This window comes from Periophthalmus magnuspinnatus, chromosome 3 (assembly GCF_009829125.3).
Source record: "Periophthalmus magnuspinnatus isolate fPerMag1 chromosome 3, fPerMag1.2.pri, whole genome shotgun sequence".
Taxonomy (NCBI): Eukaryota; Metazoa; Chordata; class Actinopteri; order Gobiiformes; family Gobiidae; genus Periophthalmus; species Periophthalmus magnuspinnatus.
The window spans coordinates 11,143,491-11,159,501 of record NC_047128.1 but is presented as its reverse complement, the minus strand read 5'-3'; the positions used below and the strand labels follow the sequence as shown (position 1 = coordinate 11,159,501).

At 39.6% G+C, this 16,011-nt stretch overlaps 1 protein-coding gene across 1 annotated transcript; it reads right to left on the bottom strand.

Moving 5' to 3' along the window:
- Positions 1–1,705: 1,705 nt before the first annotated feature.
- Positions 1,706–8,796, bottom strand: LOC117390949 (tubulin polymerization-promoting protein family member 3-like). Its single transcript, XM_033988758.2, has 4 exons — positions 8,709–8,796; positions 4,485–4,694; positions 4,061–4,214; positions 1,706–3,355 (listed from the first exon to the last, which is right to left on the bottom strand). The coding sequence occupies exons 2-4, from the start codon at positions 4,673–4,675 to the stop codon at positions 3,125–3,127; spliced, it is 576 nt and encodes a 191-aa protein (XP_033844649.1). The 5' UTR covers positions 4,676–4,694; positions 8,709–8,796; the 3' UTR covers positions 1,706–3,124.
- Positions 8,797–16,011: the final 7,215 nt, after the last annotated feature.

The window sequence follows — 16,011 nt, the reverse complement described above, 5'->3', positions numbered from 1 at the left end:
TTATAGCACATTTAGGGCATGTGGCCAATAGGGAATTACAGTAATCCAGCCTTGATGTAACAAAAGCATAGATGTTTTTCAGCATAACTTTTTTTGGCAATATTACACAGTGGGAAAAAGGCAGTTCTACAGGCTTGGTTTATATGGACTGTGAATGAGAGCTCTTGGTCAAATAAGACCCCAAGGTTCCTTACAGTAGAGCTGGAGGCTACACTGACGCTGTCCAGTGTGACTCTCTGGTCAGATGGAGAGTCTCACAGGCCTTTGGGGCCCAGAACAATGACCTCTGTTTTGTCAGGGTTAAGAATCAGATAGTTAAGTGTCATCCAGGTTTTTATATCCTTCACACAGGCACAACTCGATCAGTCTGATCTGTTTCATTGATAGTACAGCTGTGTGACATCAGCATAGCAGTGGAAGGTAAGGCCATGTTTTCAGATGATATTACCTAATGGCAATATATAAGTGTGAACAGGATTGGACCAAGTACTGAACCCTGTGGCACACCCTTGGCTACCTTAGAACATAGTGAGGAGGTCTGATCCCATCATTTTCACTCTGCACTTTTGACCTTAGGTAATGTTTTATTAGTTAAGAACAAGATTTAATATTTAAGTTAAAGAGCTGTATTGTAATATTGTAATTTTAGAAATAAATACATGTATTTTTATGTCTATATTGACACGTCTTCCAAGTCTTGTCTACAACATCTATTTAGTGAGTAACTGTATTTTTAAAATGTGTTTTTGTCTATTACATTTATAAATGCAATGCCATATATGTAAATATGACATTACATGACTTGTAAAACCTATATTTTAAGTATTACCCAACTGAATTGTATATAAACACTGATTAAAGGGAATAAGAGCTACCTCTTTCTGTTTTGTGTTTAAAAATAAAAAAAAGCACTTAAAGCTTGTGTTTTTGTTCTGTGCAGAGTGGACCTCACAAAAATTTAACTAAAAAAGAAGTGGTCCAAGAAATACCTAAATCAGTAATAGAAGGAATTTTGGGGAAAGTGACACCTAAGTAAGTAACATCTGATTTATAATTTGAAGTTAGTGTAAAATGAAGAGTATTATAAAGTGAACATTTAATAAATGAAATCTGCTTGGTATTTTAAAAAAAACAACAACCCAAAAACCTCACCTGTTAAGTTTAAGTTTACTATCTGTGTAATCCCTCACTTGTCCAAGTCTGATCCATAGCAAAAGATGAAATTCCGTTTTTGTTTTTTTTGCTATTTAAATTTAATACCATACTGTGGAGTATTCCAGGTAGGCAATAACATCTCCATGGAGACAAGCAGGTGGTGAACCCTCCAACCGAAAATTTACGTGAAGTGTGTTGTATCACTGTTGGTGTATCTTGTTTATACTACTTGTTCATTATAAAAACAAAAGGATTTTAAGGGTGGCAGTAGCTCTTTTGGTAGAGTGTTTGTCCACTGATCTGAAGGTTGGCGATTAAAATCCCGCTCTTGACTCTCTTAAATGTCATTAGTTGAGCTGTCAGATCCACTGACCCACAGGTTGGCAATGCGATTCTAGCGGCCACTGATGAATGCTGTTGTTGAGTCCTTGAGCAAGACACTTAGACCACCTTGCCCACAGTGTCTACGTACACTAATGTACGAATGTGTGTGTGAATTTACCATTTTATATTGCCAAAAACAAAACAAAAAACACATTCAACCAATCGCTGCAATTAACTTAACCTTGTTTTATTAACTTGTTACAAGCAAACGTTTTGACAATAGGAAAAATAAACCAGGATAAACAGAGAGTAAATGAATGGAGAGGGCAGTGGACATAGACAGAACAGAAACAAAGCAACGTGAAACCAACATATAAACATTCATCAGTAAACTGCATGATGTTCATCTGTAAACTGCATGACTGAGGTTCATATGTGAGTTTTCTTTTGGTCATATCTTCAGTGCATTTGGTCCAGTTTCATCAGAAAATATCAAAATTAAAGGGCCTACATTGCACTATTTTTAATCTATGTTATAATGTTGTTTCCTCATGACAAATATTTCTGGAGTTATGTTTTGTTTCATTCTTTGAAGTTACAACTATTGTTTTAGCCTCATTGAAAATGCTTCATTCCTCGGTGCATCAGCAGATATTAGAGACTTTCTGTGACAATCTCAACTGAACAAAGGGTAAAACTAAAATATAAAAAATAAAGCAACAACTAAAGTTTTTTTCTAGAACACTGAAGAGTAAAGCAGTTGAACTGAGGCTAAACATAGCTGTAACCTTAAAACTACCACAAAATGACATCACAAGGTTAAACAGAGCATTTTGAGCTTTGGTGATGTAGACCAAATAATCCAGGATTACTCAAACATGTGTGAATCAAACAAAACACAACTCTAGGTATGTTTCTGAGGAGGAGACTACAGTCTCATGGGAGTTGGGCAGTATGGAAAAAAAATACAAATGACGTAAGTGGTTATTATAGGTGTATCACACTTCACTGTGAGCCCAGATCCAGAGAATCAGTTCTGCAGTTTTAAACAGAAAGTCAATGGACCATTTTCTATTTCATAGTATTGTATTGTATTTTAGATCAATATTGCAGTTTACAATGCTAAATGTAAAATGATCTACATGTGTGACAGTTGCCTGGATCCAGAATACACACTCCTCCAATACTTTACGCGGATGTGAATCTTCCAAGTTCAGACAGGCATGATTGACACATATCATGGCCCGTCCATATCAAAACAAATATGGCTGCTTACAAGGATAAAAGAAAGAGAAAAAAATATCACGAATCAATGAGCAAAGCACTAAACTCTTTTAGGTGAGAGAAGTTTGATTTTGTTCAAAATTATGGGTGACCAATGAGTCTGTAGTTTCACCTGTTTCATTGAAATAAACAAATCTGATTGGACGATCATGTTTGATTCAGGCTCAAGACGTCACGGAGAGTGGTGACTAGACTGATATGATATATATCATTGTGGACGTGCCAGGCAACTGTGTGACTAAATACCAAAAAAAGCATATATCTTCTTTAAACAGAAAAGCATCTCTACACAATTAGTTGTCTTATGGCTGACCCCAAACACAACATCACACATTGAGTTATTTTTCAGCTGTGACTCCTCCTACTTGATCTTGCTGTCTGGGGGCCCGGTGGGTTTGCTGGTTTGACCTTTGACCTTGTTGTCGTAGGTGCCCTGGTGCCTGTAAGAGCTGACGTAGCCTGTGTTCTCCACCAAGTACTCTCGTCCCTCCCTCCCTCGGCCTCGCCCACTCCCGTCAAACCGCTCTTTATGAGAGCCTGTGTATCGAGATGTGTCGGTCAAGCGGTCCACGGCGCCAGTTTTGTCCACTTTCTGGAAAAATAAAAACATAGAAAACATAAATAAATAATAATTTAAAAAAATATTTGATTAAATCTGGACTGAACTAGGACTGGAACAGGACCAAACCAAGCACCCAAGCAAGTCTAAGTATGAATGCTGCCTTAACATTACATTAATTTCCAAAGTCACTGATTTACCTAGTTCAGTAAATATCTTTGCATGTTGAAAGTAACAGTTGAAAGTCCCATAAACTTCTTGTTTACAGGTAACATTTTGAGTACGTGTGACCGTTCAAAGGATCAGATTGTTAACTGCTGTGGCAATGGGGATGGGGATATTTTTATAACCCTGAAATCCATAAATAAATTGAACAGGCAGAATGCTCAGTGTTATATTGTCGTTACCTCATCAAAAACCTACCTGGAGTTGTGTAGCAACATTTACACATTTAGCACACAAACCCAAAACAAAACAACAGGTATGTTTTTGATGAGGTAACAACATTCTAACATGGCTCACAAGAGTCAGTTTTACGTAATATACGGCCTTTTATGAGACTGTAAAGTACAATGCATACACTGGTATCGTTACTATGTATATTCTGTAAAACACCATTTTGTCTATACAATTGCTCATTATCCTTGCTTATTTGAAGAAAAACAAAGAAATTGAGTAATGAAGAACTTCATAAAAACACAAGTTGTATGTAGTGGTGTACAAAGCTGTTTCTCTGACCGTGACCCCAGCGTTGGCGGGCTCCTTTCCCTCGATAAGTTTATAAACAGACTGCAGTGCCTCCCCTTTGCTCTGGTCTGGAAACCTCTTCTGACACAACATCTCCAGAGCCTTCTTAAAGTCTGCATAGGACATCCCACGAGACGTCTTTGGTCTGAAAATAATAAACATTAACTTCATGCATGTGAATACTGAGCCAAAGAGTTTGTGAGAACAAGGAACATGTTAGAGTAAGTGTTTAAACTTTAAACTATGACCTCCTCCTTTTAAGGTCTGAAAACCAGGTCTGGGCTTTAAGGTTTGAGTCTGACATATGAAAGCTTTGTTCATTCATTATCAGACATCAAAGATGTATTGTATTGTTTTTTATTCATATGAGTAACTGGATTGTTTGGCTGAAACAGGTACAGTAGAATGGACTCACACTAGTTTGGAGAAGATGATGTCGGTGTCGGTGCTGGTCACGTGCTTTCCGTCAATGATTTTACAGTCTTTACAGAGTTTGGCCCATTTCTGGCCCGGCATCTCCGAGACCACGCCGGCTTTGTGGTCCCCATGAGCCGCAAACTTCCTAAAGGCCACCAGGAGCTCATCCATGTCAGAGCTCTTCGCCATTACGCTGAGATCTGCAATACTAGAATACAAAAGTACATGGAAAAATATTTGTTATAAAGCTATTTTGACAGTTTTACTTGTTGGGAAGTATTCCTCATCCAGATCTGGTAACTGGGATATTTCCCTCCTCTTACTTGAAAAAGATGCCCTGGAACGCAGCTCACTTCACATACGAGATAAACTGTGATGTGTTGCAACAATGATGATCATCACAGAAATGTATATCAGTGGTTAACCATCACATAAATGTTACAGGTTAAATCCTACAGTGTTCTAGTTTAATTCAGCTGGAATGCTCTGAGGTCAGAACTCGTGATGTTCATAACTGAGAAATAAAGCACATCCCAGTGGAGCGCAGCATTAGTCCGTGTTAGACAAGGGAAACATACTCTCTACATTTGTCTAATCCCTCAGCTCTTCAGTGCTGCTGGGGCCACCTGTCAGAGCAGAGAGCCACAGTGCAATGCCCGGGGACCCATCTCCAGATCCTGTGGCTTGGGGTATGAGGTTGATGGAGGAAACCAGAATGCCTGGAGGATCCACCCACTCCATCCACTCCACACAGACACAGTAAGAACATGCAAACTCCACACAGACACAGGGAGAACATGCAAACTCCACACAGACACAGGGAGAACAAGCAAACTCCACACAGACACAGAGAGAACATGCAAACTTCACACAGACACAGAGAGAACATGCAAACTTCACACAGACACAGAGAGAACATGCAAACTCCACACAGCAGCTGTGAGGCCAATCAGGCACCAATCCACCAATTATGGCCACATGTGTGATAGTGTCTATGGAGGTTTTGTAAGGAGTAGAACGAGGACAGTGTTGAGTCTGTGCTAGATTCCTGCTGCTCATGTTTATGACTTCACCTCTCTGTGCTCACCTGTGCCACAAAGCTCCTGTGTCTCCATTTTATAAAACCAAACATCCAAGAAGCTAAAACACTCCAAAGAATCAAAGGTCATTCTTACAGCTTTCATCTGTTGTACTGCTTTTGACCTGGGATTGTCCTGATCAATAGTCATGTGCTGATATAGTCCTGGTTTAGTCCAAGTTAGAGTCCCAGTGTGTGACCTGCGGGTGCTCTGTAATCCTACTGTAGCTACTCTTTACAATAGTCCATTAAGATCTGGAGTTGGCAGGTTTAACTACAGAGACATTGAAGAATGCATCAAGAGGTAACACTGTGGCTGAGTGGCTAGCAAAAGTATAAACTAAGAGTATCTGAACACGTGTTTCTAAGTGTAACTCTTGATCATAAACCCCACACTGATAAAATAATAGCCCTGCATACAATTTACTGTACTCTTATCCTTCCCCATTTTGCTCCTGTGATGTGGTCTGGGGAAATATAAAAGTAACACAGATCTATTGTTTAAATTACAAAAAAAAAAAAAAAAAAAGAAACATATGCATGCTTTCGTGTGTGTGTCTTTATATAATACCTCTGTGCGTTGTAATGAGCCTTGTACAGGCATGCTGCTTAAACATATGTTAAATGCAGTTAAATGCTGATGACTCATTTCTGGGCAGATGACTCTACCTTCATCACGGTTGCCATGGTCATGATTGTTGGCTGCTCTTGCACTTGGCTGGCACACTAAGCAGCTTTTAAACTTAAAAAAAAATGTATGACATTTGTAACTTAATATTTGGAGATTTTGACCAACTAAGAAGTACAGCTTGTGCAGTTCAAAGGACAGAAGTTGGATTGTGTGATTAGAGCAGTTTGTTTTTCCTGTATCCATGGCAACCCTGCTAGAAGAAAGTTATGCTAACCAGATAGCTGTGAAATGTTACAGACTTTTTTCACCAATGAAACAGGCTTTCTATACTGAATATGGCAGAAGAGGAAACACTTAAAGGGAATCTCTTTTCACCAACCAAAACAATGAGACAAACAATCGAGAGAGCAGCTTAGAGGAGGGTTTTCTGCTGTGTCCAAAGCTCAACCGGTGCCCCCTGGAGGGTGCTGTGAGGTCCAGGCTACAGGACACAGGACACTGAGGAGGGACACTTTTGTTCTGAGGGAGGTTACGCTCTGCAAACTGCCCTAACTGATCTGATGACTTGACCTGTTGAGCTGCTCTCAGACTTCTGCTTGAGCTTTTCTGTTGTTATTGTATTTTACTGCTCAGTGTTTAAACTGCCCCTCGGGGCAAATACAGTGATTTTAATTGACTGACTGATTAGAACTCTACATTGTTCTGTTGTATTAAGGTCAAAAATGTCTCTATCTGCGTATCATTACTAATGTTCCTCCTTCGTAATGAAAAGGAGTTGTACATTTTAGTATCATGACAACATTAGCCTGTATTATAAATAACTTTAATGTGGCCATGAGTCAGGCACAGCTGCTGTATCCAGGTCATTTCCCTGTTGGACCACAGTTCAGTTTGATGTGGGATTCAGCTTCAATCAGAAGCACGAGGCTCCACCCATGATCAGAGAACATATTAGATTCATTGTTTATCACGGGTGGGGACATCATTAACACAATAATCTTTGTTTAAGAAGAATCACAGTGGTCAGATCCAGTTCAGATGTTTTAAAACGATTGCTAATTCTATGCCATTAGGTAACTTTATCAGATAGTAGTTTTGTGTCTTTGGGTTCAGTGGGACAGACAGAAGCAGGAGGGGCTCACAGCTCTGCACCAAACACACTCACAAATCAAGTGTCTGTGAAGAGCAGGGGCAGAATACACACTGGCTTCAAAAAAGAAGGGCATGTACTCATTCAGTTTTGATTAATCCTAAAAGATCTCATACTTTATATCATTCAGCAATTAAAATTTTTAAACTTTAGCAATGTTTTTTGTTTGTTTGTTTGTTTGTTTAAATACAGTTAATGCAATAATCTGTGATTGAAAAACAACAAAAAGGCAACTACTGCTAATTCTTACATGCAAAATAGGCAAGCAGTTTAAAGGTCCCACTTTACACAAACTTGACTCTTGTGAGGTTTAAGTCATGTTATAATGCTGTTACCTCCTCAAAAACATACCTTGAGTTGTGTTTTGTTTCATTCACACATTTTTGAGTAACCCTTGTTATTAGTCTGTCTACATCTCCAAAGCTCAAAATGCTCTGTTCCACCATATGAAGTTAACAATTCCTTTTGTTTAGTACAAATTGCCAATTCTAGGATTGAAATTATCCAAATGATTGACTTGTGAAGGTGTATGGCATTTAAAAACACAGTGGACCACTTCCTGTATTACCACATGACATCACAAGGTGGAACAGAATGTTTTCTGTTTGAGAGAAAAACTAAATATGCAGTGTTTGTGTGTTAGATATGTGTGAATGAAACAAAACACTATCTATCTATCTATCTATCTATCTATCTATCTATCTATCTATCTATCTATCTATCTATCTATCTATCTATCTATCTATCTATCTATCTATCTATCTATCTATCTATCTATCTATCTATCTATCTATCTATCTATCTATCTATCTATCTATCTATCTATCTATCTATCTATCTATCTATCTATCTATCTGTCTGTCTATCTTTCTATTTATCCCTAATTTGCTCCATTAACCCAAACACCACAGGTCAAATCCTCCAGCTGAAGGTAGTTCTGATCAAGACTAACTCAAGACCTGGAGATGGGTCCCTGAGCTCTTCACTGCTCCTGATGAGGTGATCCAGTGATATTGAAAGATGGGTCAAATGCAGAGGGAAAATTTCCCTTAACTTAATATTTTGCATATTGTAATATAGTTAGTCTCCTTGTTTTTGCTTTTCTTTTTTTACTCTAGACCATGCATTTGAATTAATAATAATAATAAATAAATAAATCTGTCTCTGTTTTTACAGATTTTTTTCATTAAGTAAAATATTCCTCCTCCACAACAATTCTGCACTGCAACAATTGTGCAAAAATGTCTTAGTAGTATGTTAACTATGCACAACAAAGTGGTAAACATTGCAGATATAAAGATTCCAAATGTGTGAAGTAAAAGTTGGTAAAATCCTAACCCCCTGATGTCCCTGCATGTCCTACCTGAGCAAGAGTCCGTCCCAAGCTCCAGCCTCTGTCCCATTGAAAAGCTCTTTAAACCTCTGCTCTGTTATTGTGTGTTTACGCGGTCACCCAGAGACGCTGTGTAACATCAGGGAGGGGCAGACCGGGGCAGGGACCGGGGCAGACTCCAGGCCGCTGTGGTGCAGTGGGATAAGCAGTTGCCTGTGGACCAAAGGGTAGTAGGTTAGATTCACACCCAGGGACACTGTACTGTTGGGGTGTCAATAGTATCAAATATCTCATATTAATCAATACTAAAACTGAAATAAGATAGTTATTTGGATAAGTATTCATACTAAAAAAAAGTCACATTCACAGGACAGACATTAACCTTTCCTAAATATCTTTAGAATGATCTTGAGCTGTATCAAAACAAGTTTAAGACACATAGACTATAGCAAAAGACAAAGTTTATATTTGTTAACTGGACAAATCGTTGTAGGAGTGAAGACAGACAAGTGTAATGCCATATTGTGGAACATTCAAGAAAATGCATTCAAATTTCCATAGAGACAATCAGGTGACATTCCACTAACTTTTTTAGACATTCCACTAAAAAGTTACATAGTGCATCTTTAAGCTATACTTATATGTTCAATATAAGAAAATGTACTCTCTGTATTTGGCCCATCCTCCAATGCTGCGGGGTTAAACCTGGACCCATCTCCAGACTGAAGAACTCAAATTGGACATCAACAAATGGGACAAAAAGAAAACAATCAAAGGTCAAAGGGCAGATGTTGGTGGTTCAATCTCCACCAGTGTAATAATAAAACACTAGCATACTACTAGCACTTGAATTTACAGTAATACAAACATGTAGGCTTAGGCAGCTATTAACCTCTAAATGGATAATTACTGTGGAATAGTTGATGGAGTACCATTGCATTGCACACAGTTGCCCAGTCCTTGTGCAGGATGTAGAGACTTCCAGGGTTTGCAAAAAGAACACATTTTAAAGGCTGATACCATTTAATATATTACTTGCATTTTCAGTGGGAGAGTTGGGATTAGCCTCCAATCATCACAAGTAGCTAAGTTGGTAGAATTTTCATCCACTGATCCAAAGGTTGGCGGTTCTTTGGTTGAGTGATCAGATCCATTGACCCACAGGTTGGAGGTGCAATTCGAGCTCCCACAGATGAATACCGTTGTTGTGTCCTTGGGCAAGACACTTAACCCACCTTGTTCCCAGTGTCTGCGTACCGTGGTGTATGAATATGTGTGTGAATGAGTGAGTGGTTCCTTAATGTAAAGCCCTAAAGGTGAGTGCCTTGATGGTGGAAAAGCACTTTATAAAAATGTGAATATTTACCACGTGTAGCACTGTTTTGTGTAGATTATGAACGTTGCCGATTATTTAGTGAAATTAGCTAAGGAACACGTAATAAACTTAAATCTAATGTTATGCTGCACAATAATGCACCAAAATACAATTTGTGGTGAGTTTTATTTGATGTCCTGAAAACATGAGTGAACAAACTGGAGCTGGAAGTTAGATATCGACTGTTATTATTCATTGGCAAATGTAAAAAACATATGAACACGAGCCATTTGTCTGCGCAGCCTACAAATGTCAAAATGAATGCTTTTACTTTGTTTTCCTATTAAAATGAATGGGAGAGGATGTTGATATGGGCTCCCATCCAGAAGCCATTTTACATTTGATGGTCCTGCTTAAGGCGTTAGGATTCATACTCTGAGTTAGTAAAGTATTGGACAAGACTGTACTCGACTGGCCAGGCAAAGTGTGCATGGGGAGAATCAAACCATTAACCATTGCGTTAGTGGGCAAACACTTTAACATAGAGCTACAGCAAGGTCCCTCCCTCCCACCCACCCACCCACCCACACACACACCCCCACACACCCCCACACACCCCCGCACACACACACACACACACACACACACACAAATATAAATAATACACAAACAGTACACACATGTGATTTTGTCCTGCTGAGAAAAGTCTCTGTCTCACCCTCAGCTAAGGTCACTCGGGTTTTGGGTTTGTTTGGTCCAGTCTCCATAGCGATGTGTCCGTGGGCTAAAGAGATGAGGTCACTTCTCTCTCTCTTTCTCTCGCTTCCTCTCTCTCCCTCTATGACCCCCCCATCATCCTTCCTTTCTCCCTTCCTTCCTCTCCCTTTCTGACAACTCTCCTCTCCTCCTACACTCTCTCACTCTTTGTCTACAACCCCCTCCCTCTTTCCTTCCTCTCACCCTCTCTATCTTTCTTTCGCTGCCCCCTTTTCACTCCCTCTCTCTACCTTTCTGACACCTCTCTGTGTCTCCCTCCACTCCCTGTCTCTTCACCCCCTTCTTTCCCTTTCTGATACCTCTCTCACCCTTCTTTCCCTCCCCTTTTCTCTCGCTCTCCCTCCCTCTCTTTCTCCCTTTCTGACACACCTCTCTCTCTGCCCTCCACCTATCCACCCTCTTTCCCTCCTTCTCCTCACTCTCTTTCTCTCTCTCTTTGTCTCTCTCTTTCATCCTTTCTGACCTCTCCTCTTCTCTCTCTTTCCCTCATCTCCCTTTTCTCTCTCTTTTCCCTTTACTGATTCCCTCCCTTTCTCTCGCTCCCCTTCTGCTCCCGCTCTCTTTCTCTCACCTCCTTTCCCTTTCTGACTCGCCCCTCTCTCCTCTCTATCTGTCATCCCTCTTTCCCTCCCCTCATCTCTCTCTCCCACTTCTCCTGTCTCTTTCTGACTTTCTGACACCCCTCTCTCTCTGTTCTCTGTCTATCCATCTACTCTCCCTCCCCCCTCTTCTCTCTCTCTCTCTCTCTCCCTTTCTGACAACAACGAAAGAGAGAAAGGGAGGACTCTTCCTCTATTTCCCTCCTCTGCCCCTCTTCTTGTCTGACACCCCTCTTTCTCTGTTCTCTATCTATCCACTCTCTTCACCTCTTCTCTCACTCGTTCTCTCCTCTCTCCTTCCCTCTCTGTCCCTCTCTCTTTCTCTTTCTTTCTGATACCGCTCCTCTCTATCTCTCCTCCATTTTCCCTCCCCTCTTCTCTCTCTCCCTCTCTCCCCCTTCTATCTCTCCCTCTCCTCTCTATCTCTCCCTCCTCTCCCCCTTCTCTCTATTGCTCCCCTTCTTTTTATCTCTCCCTCTCCTCTCTATCGCTCCCCCTCCTCTTTATCTCTCCCCCTCCTCTCTATTGCTCTCTGTCCTCTCTCTATCTCCCCCTCTTCTCTACCTCTCCCCCTCTCCCTCTTTTCCCTCCCTCTGTACACAGTAAAGGCCCTGTAACCTCAGTCCCTGTGGTGAGCTGCACCCGAGGTCATGTGACTCCGCCTCTTCACGTCACTGAGGCTGAATGGAGTCAGTCTGTTTGATTTGAGAGCACAGTGCGAATACTGAGACACAGTTTGGAATGTATTTGTGAGAAAAACTTTCTGTGAGAACCAAGGACCCGCCCTCAGTAATGATGACATAATACCAACTAATGCCCCAAGTACGGACACACAGGCGTCAGGCCCTGGAAATAAGACCAGATCAGATCGGAGATTAAAGGCTCTGCTCTCCAATTTATTTGAACAAAATTAGTCCTGCTCCAGTACTAATATACTGTACAGATATTGCATGCGTAGCTCTTGAGGCCAAAATAAGTCTGCTACTGTCTGCATCTAATTATAAAGGGTTTTCCTGTCAGACAGTCAGGAAGTACGCATTAGCATGCTAGTTGCTGTTGCTTTTACTGTCACAGCAAAACTATACTGTTTTGAGTTGTGAAAAGTGCCTAAAAACTTATCAAGATGAATAATTAGGATGCTCAGAATGCAGAAGGTAAGTGGGGAATAACTTTGGACAGTTGCAAAATGTTTTAAATTAACTAGTTCTGAAAATATCAGAAATAGTGCCTCCAGAGTAAGATTTATACTTTAAAAATTATGAATTGCTCTTTGTTTAAGACTGTTAAATGACTGTGACTGTTTTAGAACAAAGTGTCAAGTGAAGCATTTTTTTTGTAAACAGAAACTAAAATGGATACGTATGTTGAAAAAGTCTGAACAGTGGTCATCTGAACAATATTTTTGTAATCAAGATCTTCTGGCTCCCATCCAGAAGTAATTTTCAGGTTTATGGTCCTGGCTTAAGGCGTTAGGATTCATAATCTGAGTTAGTAAAGTATTAGACAAGACTGTACTTGACTGGCCGGGCAAAGTGCATGTCGAGAATCAAACCACTAAGCTCTGGGTTAGTGGGCAAACACTCTACTTTAACAGTGAACTATTTCACTTTTCTGGTAGAGTCCTTCTTGTCACCATGGAGATAGTTTTCTGCTTTGTTGGGAATGCTCCAGAATATGGCATTAAATCTGACTATCTCCATGAAGATGAGGAGGTGAGGCCGCCAGCCAGACCAAGATCTGTTTAAAGTTACTCTATGAGTCACTTACTTGAGTGGTAGTTTTCCCAAATACTTTTGTACTTATCTGAGCAATTTCTTGCTTCTACTAATATTATTTTGAAATGACGTTACTCTTACTAGAGTAAACTCTTTGGATACGCTACTCACTTCTGTTAATGTTTTATTGAAGCAGGATAGTGCCCCTGCCATCTGCTTTATAATCCAGTCTCTGTTTCTCACAGATGCCCTGGGTCCTCCTATGCTCTTGTGTTGTGTATTGTGTTGAGTTGAGTGTAGAGATCCACTGATATGGGTTTTTTTCATGGTTGATGCTGGTACTGATTCTTTAGACATGTTTGGGCTGATGTGTAGAGCCAATTTCACCGCACATTATGTCATTCAAACTTACTGGAGTGTACTGTGTTGTGTTGTGTACTACCTCTAGTGGTGTGTACTGTGTAGAATGGAGTGTACTGTGTTCAGTGGAGACTGGAGCCCACAGGAGCAGCAGGATGTGAGCTAACAGGAAGAGTCTCTATGTGACTTCATCTAAACAAACAAACTTGTACAACAATCATGGATCTGAATACACTCCCCTTTAATAGGAGGGAGGGGCACATGGCAACAAGAACAAAAAGATGTTTAATAGATTAGAATGGAGTCAGTGTATTCAGAGCTGGGCCGTACTCAGTTAGCATTCAGTTCAATACAAATATTACTCAAGTAGGAGTAAAAGTATCTGCTAGAAAAGTACAATTTCTTTAAAAAGTTACCCAAGTAAATGTAGCTGAGTACTACCCACCTATGCTTTAACTCCAACTTGAGTAATATCTTTATTTTTATTTTAAGTGTAAAGTGATTTGAGTTTTAAGTGGAAAATATGAAAGGATTTGAACATTTGCAGCTCCTTCAGATATGATTTAGTTTGGTTAATTTGTGCGTATATCCTTTGAACTGTGCATTAGTGTGCATTATTTATGTTTTGTCGTTTCAATTACTTCAAATTGTAAATCATAAAAAATCTAATTATAAATATTGAGTAGTAATTTTCCCAAATAGGTTTTTACTCTTACTTGAGTAATTTCTTGGACAATTACTTCGTACTTTTCTTGAGTAATATTAGTGCAGTGAGGTTCATCTGGTCTTCTGATAAGTTATTTAAATAGATTATTTTTCAGACCAAGGTTTAGTTTGTTCTCATCCCTGACAGTTTGGACTGCTCACTAGCGCTCTTCCTCTGAGCAGTCACATGGTGTTGCTGTGACATGTGCAGTCAGCTGATTTAAACAGGTTTGGGCGCTGTCTTCCTTCTGGTGGAGGCAGGACTGGACTTTAAACCAGGACGAGGGGGCCTTTTTACTCTGACACATCTGGGATACTGTCCTGAAGAAGTTGGACTGCAGGTGGCGCTGTTGTCCTGCCTCCACCAGTAGGAATACAGCCCCAAAACCTGTTTAAATCTGGTCATCTTTTAAAAATAAATAAATAAAAAATAATATTAGTTACTCTTTTGAGTACATTTATGACTACTCTACACATCATTGTGTATACTGTTCTGACGATCGATTTTTCTTTTTGCCTTTTAAATAGCTAACCTGCTAGCCACTGCGTTCTCATATAGGAAGTTAGCACTGACTCCAATTCACCTTACATTAGAAAACTGTGGCCCCTCTTTCTGTAACTGTTGCTGTCAGGCTCATCATTTTGCTCTTGGTTCATTTTTATTTCGCTATTGTGTCCAGAACTGAAGATATGAACACTAAAAAACAGGCAAATCAGACGCCTTCTTTCCCCACGGTCGCTCCCACTAGTGTTAGCAACATGTTTTATTGACAGCAAGTGCCCACTCTCTGTTAAACCAGTGGTGCGGACAAGAAGAGGCGGTACTTTCAACAGGTTTGCTCCAGATTGGCTATTTGGCCGCTATGATACTCGCAGTCGGAATACCTAATATGGAACTTGACTCCAAATTCTCCTCTATAACTGCTGATATCAGCCTAATTTGACTGGAGCTATGCTATGGGTGACGTCACACTCACTTAATTCACTTCTTTATATAGGCTATGCGCTGATCACATACTACTTCAACGATAGCTTTTATTTATCAAACCAATTCATGTTGTATAAATGTGATCTAGAAACAGCATCTTGAGTCATGAATCTACAGGATATGATACACACAATGAGGATGGTACTTTTCTCTATTTAAATGTTTTAAAGTAGGTCCATGTTTCTACAGAAATCAATGCAATGAACACAGGCCATGACATGTGTGTCCATCTCACGGACAGGAAATAGAACTCTTTAACATCAGTGCTGCATGACTCATCGCAATCCAATCGAAATCGATATATTAGACGACAGAAGTAGTACGCTTAAATTAAAGGTGCACTATGTAACGTTTCTGGTTAAGGCCACCTACTTGTATCCACTGAGGTGAAAATGCTCTGTCCAGAATGTTCCACAGTCTGGCATTAAGCTAAATATTTCCATAGAAATAAGAATGTAATACCACATGTCAAAGTTACAGTAAGCAAGTATGGTTTTAAAGTTATTTTTTAAAAATCCTATTAAAAAAATCCTATATTAATCCTATATTAATCCTATATTATCCAAAAAATGTGAGCTTGTGAGCTTTAGACCACATTATAATGTTATCTCCTCAAAAACAGACCTGGAGTTGTTTTTTGTCTCATTCACACACGTTTGAGTAACCCTTTATTATTACTCTGTCTACATCTCCAAAGCTCAAAATACAAATAATAATAATAATAATAATAATAATAATAATAATAATAATAATAATAATAATAATAATAAATGCAAGATAGATAAACTTAATGCCATATTGTGCAACATTCAGGGACCATCGCTGTGGTGAAAAACAGTTGGAGGAGGGATGTAGCTTTAATCAGCATATATTA

Excerpts from the sequence above, each read along its gene's own strand:
- LOC117390949 (XM_033988758.2), bottom strand. The coding sequence starts at position 4,675 with ATGGCGAAGAGCTCTGACATGGATGAGCTCCTGGTGGCCTTTAGGAAG. Across the intron at positions 4,215-4,484 it reads ATCATCTTCTCCAAACTAGT|ACCAAAGACGTCTCGTGGGA; the intron begins GTGAGTCCATTC and ends TATTATTTTCAG. Across the intron at positions 3,356-4,060 it reads CCGCCAACGCTGGGGTCACG|AAAGTGGACAAAACTGGCGC; the intron begins GTCAGAGAAACA and ends TTATTTTTCCAG.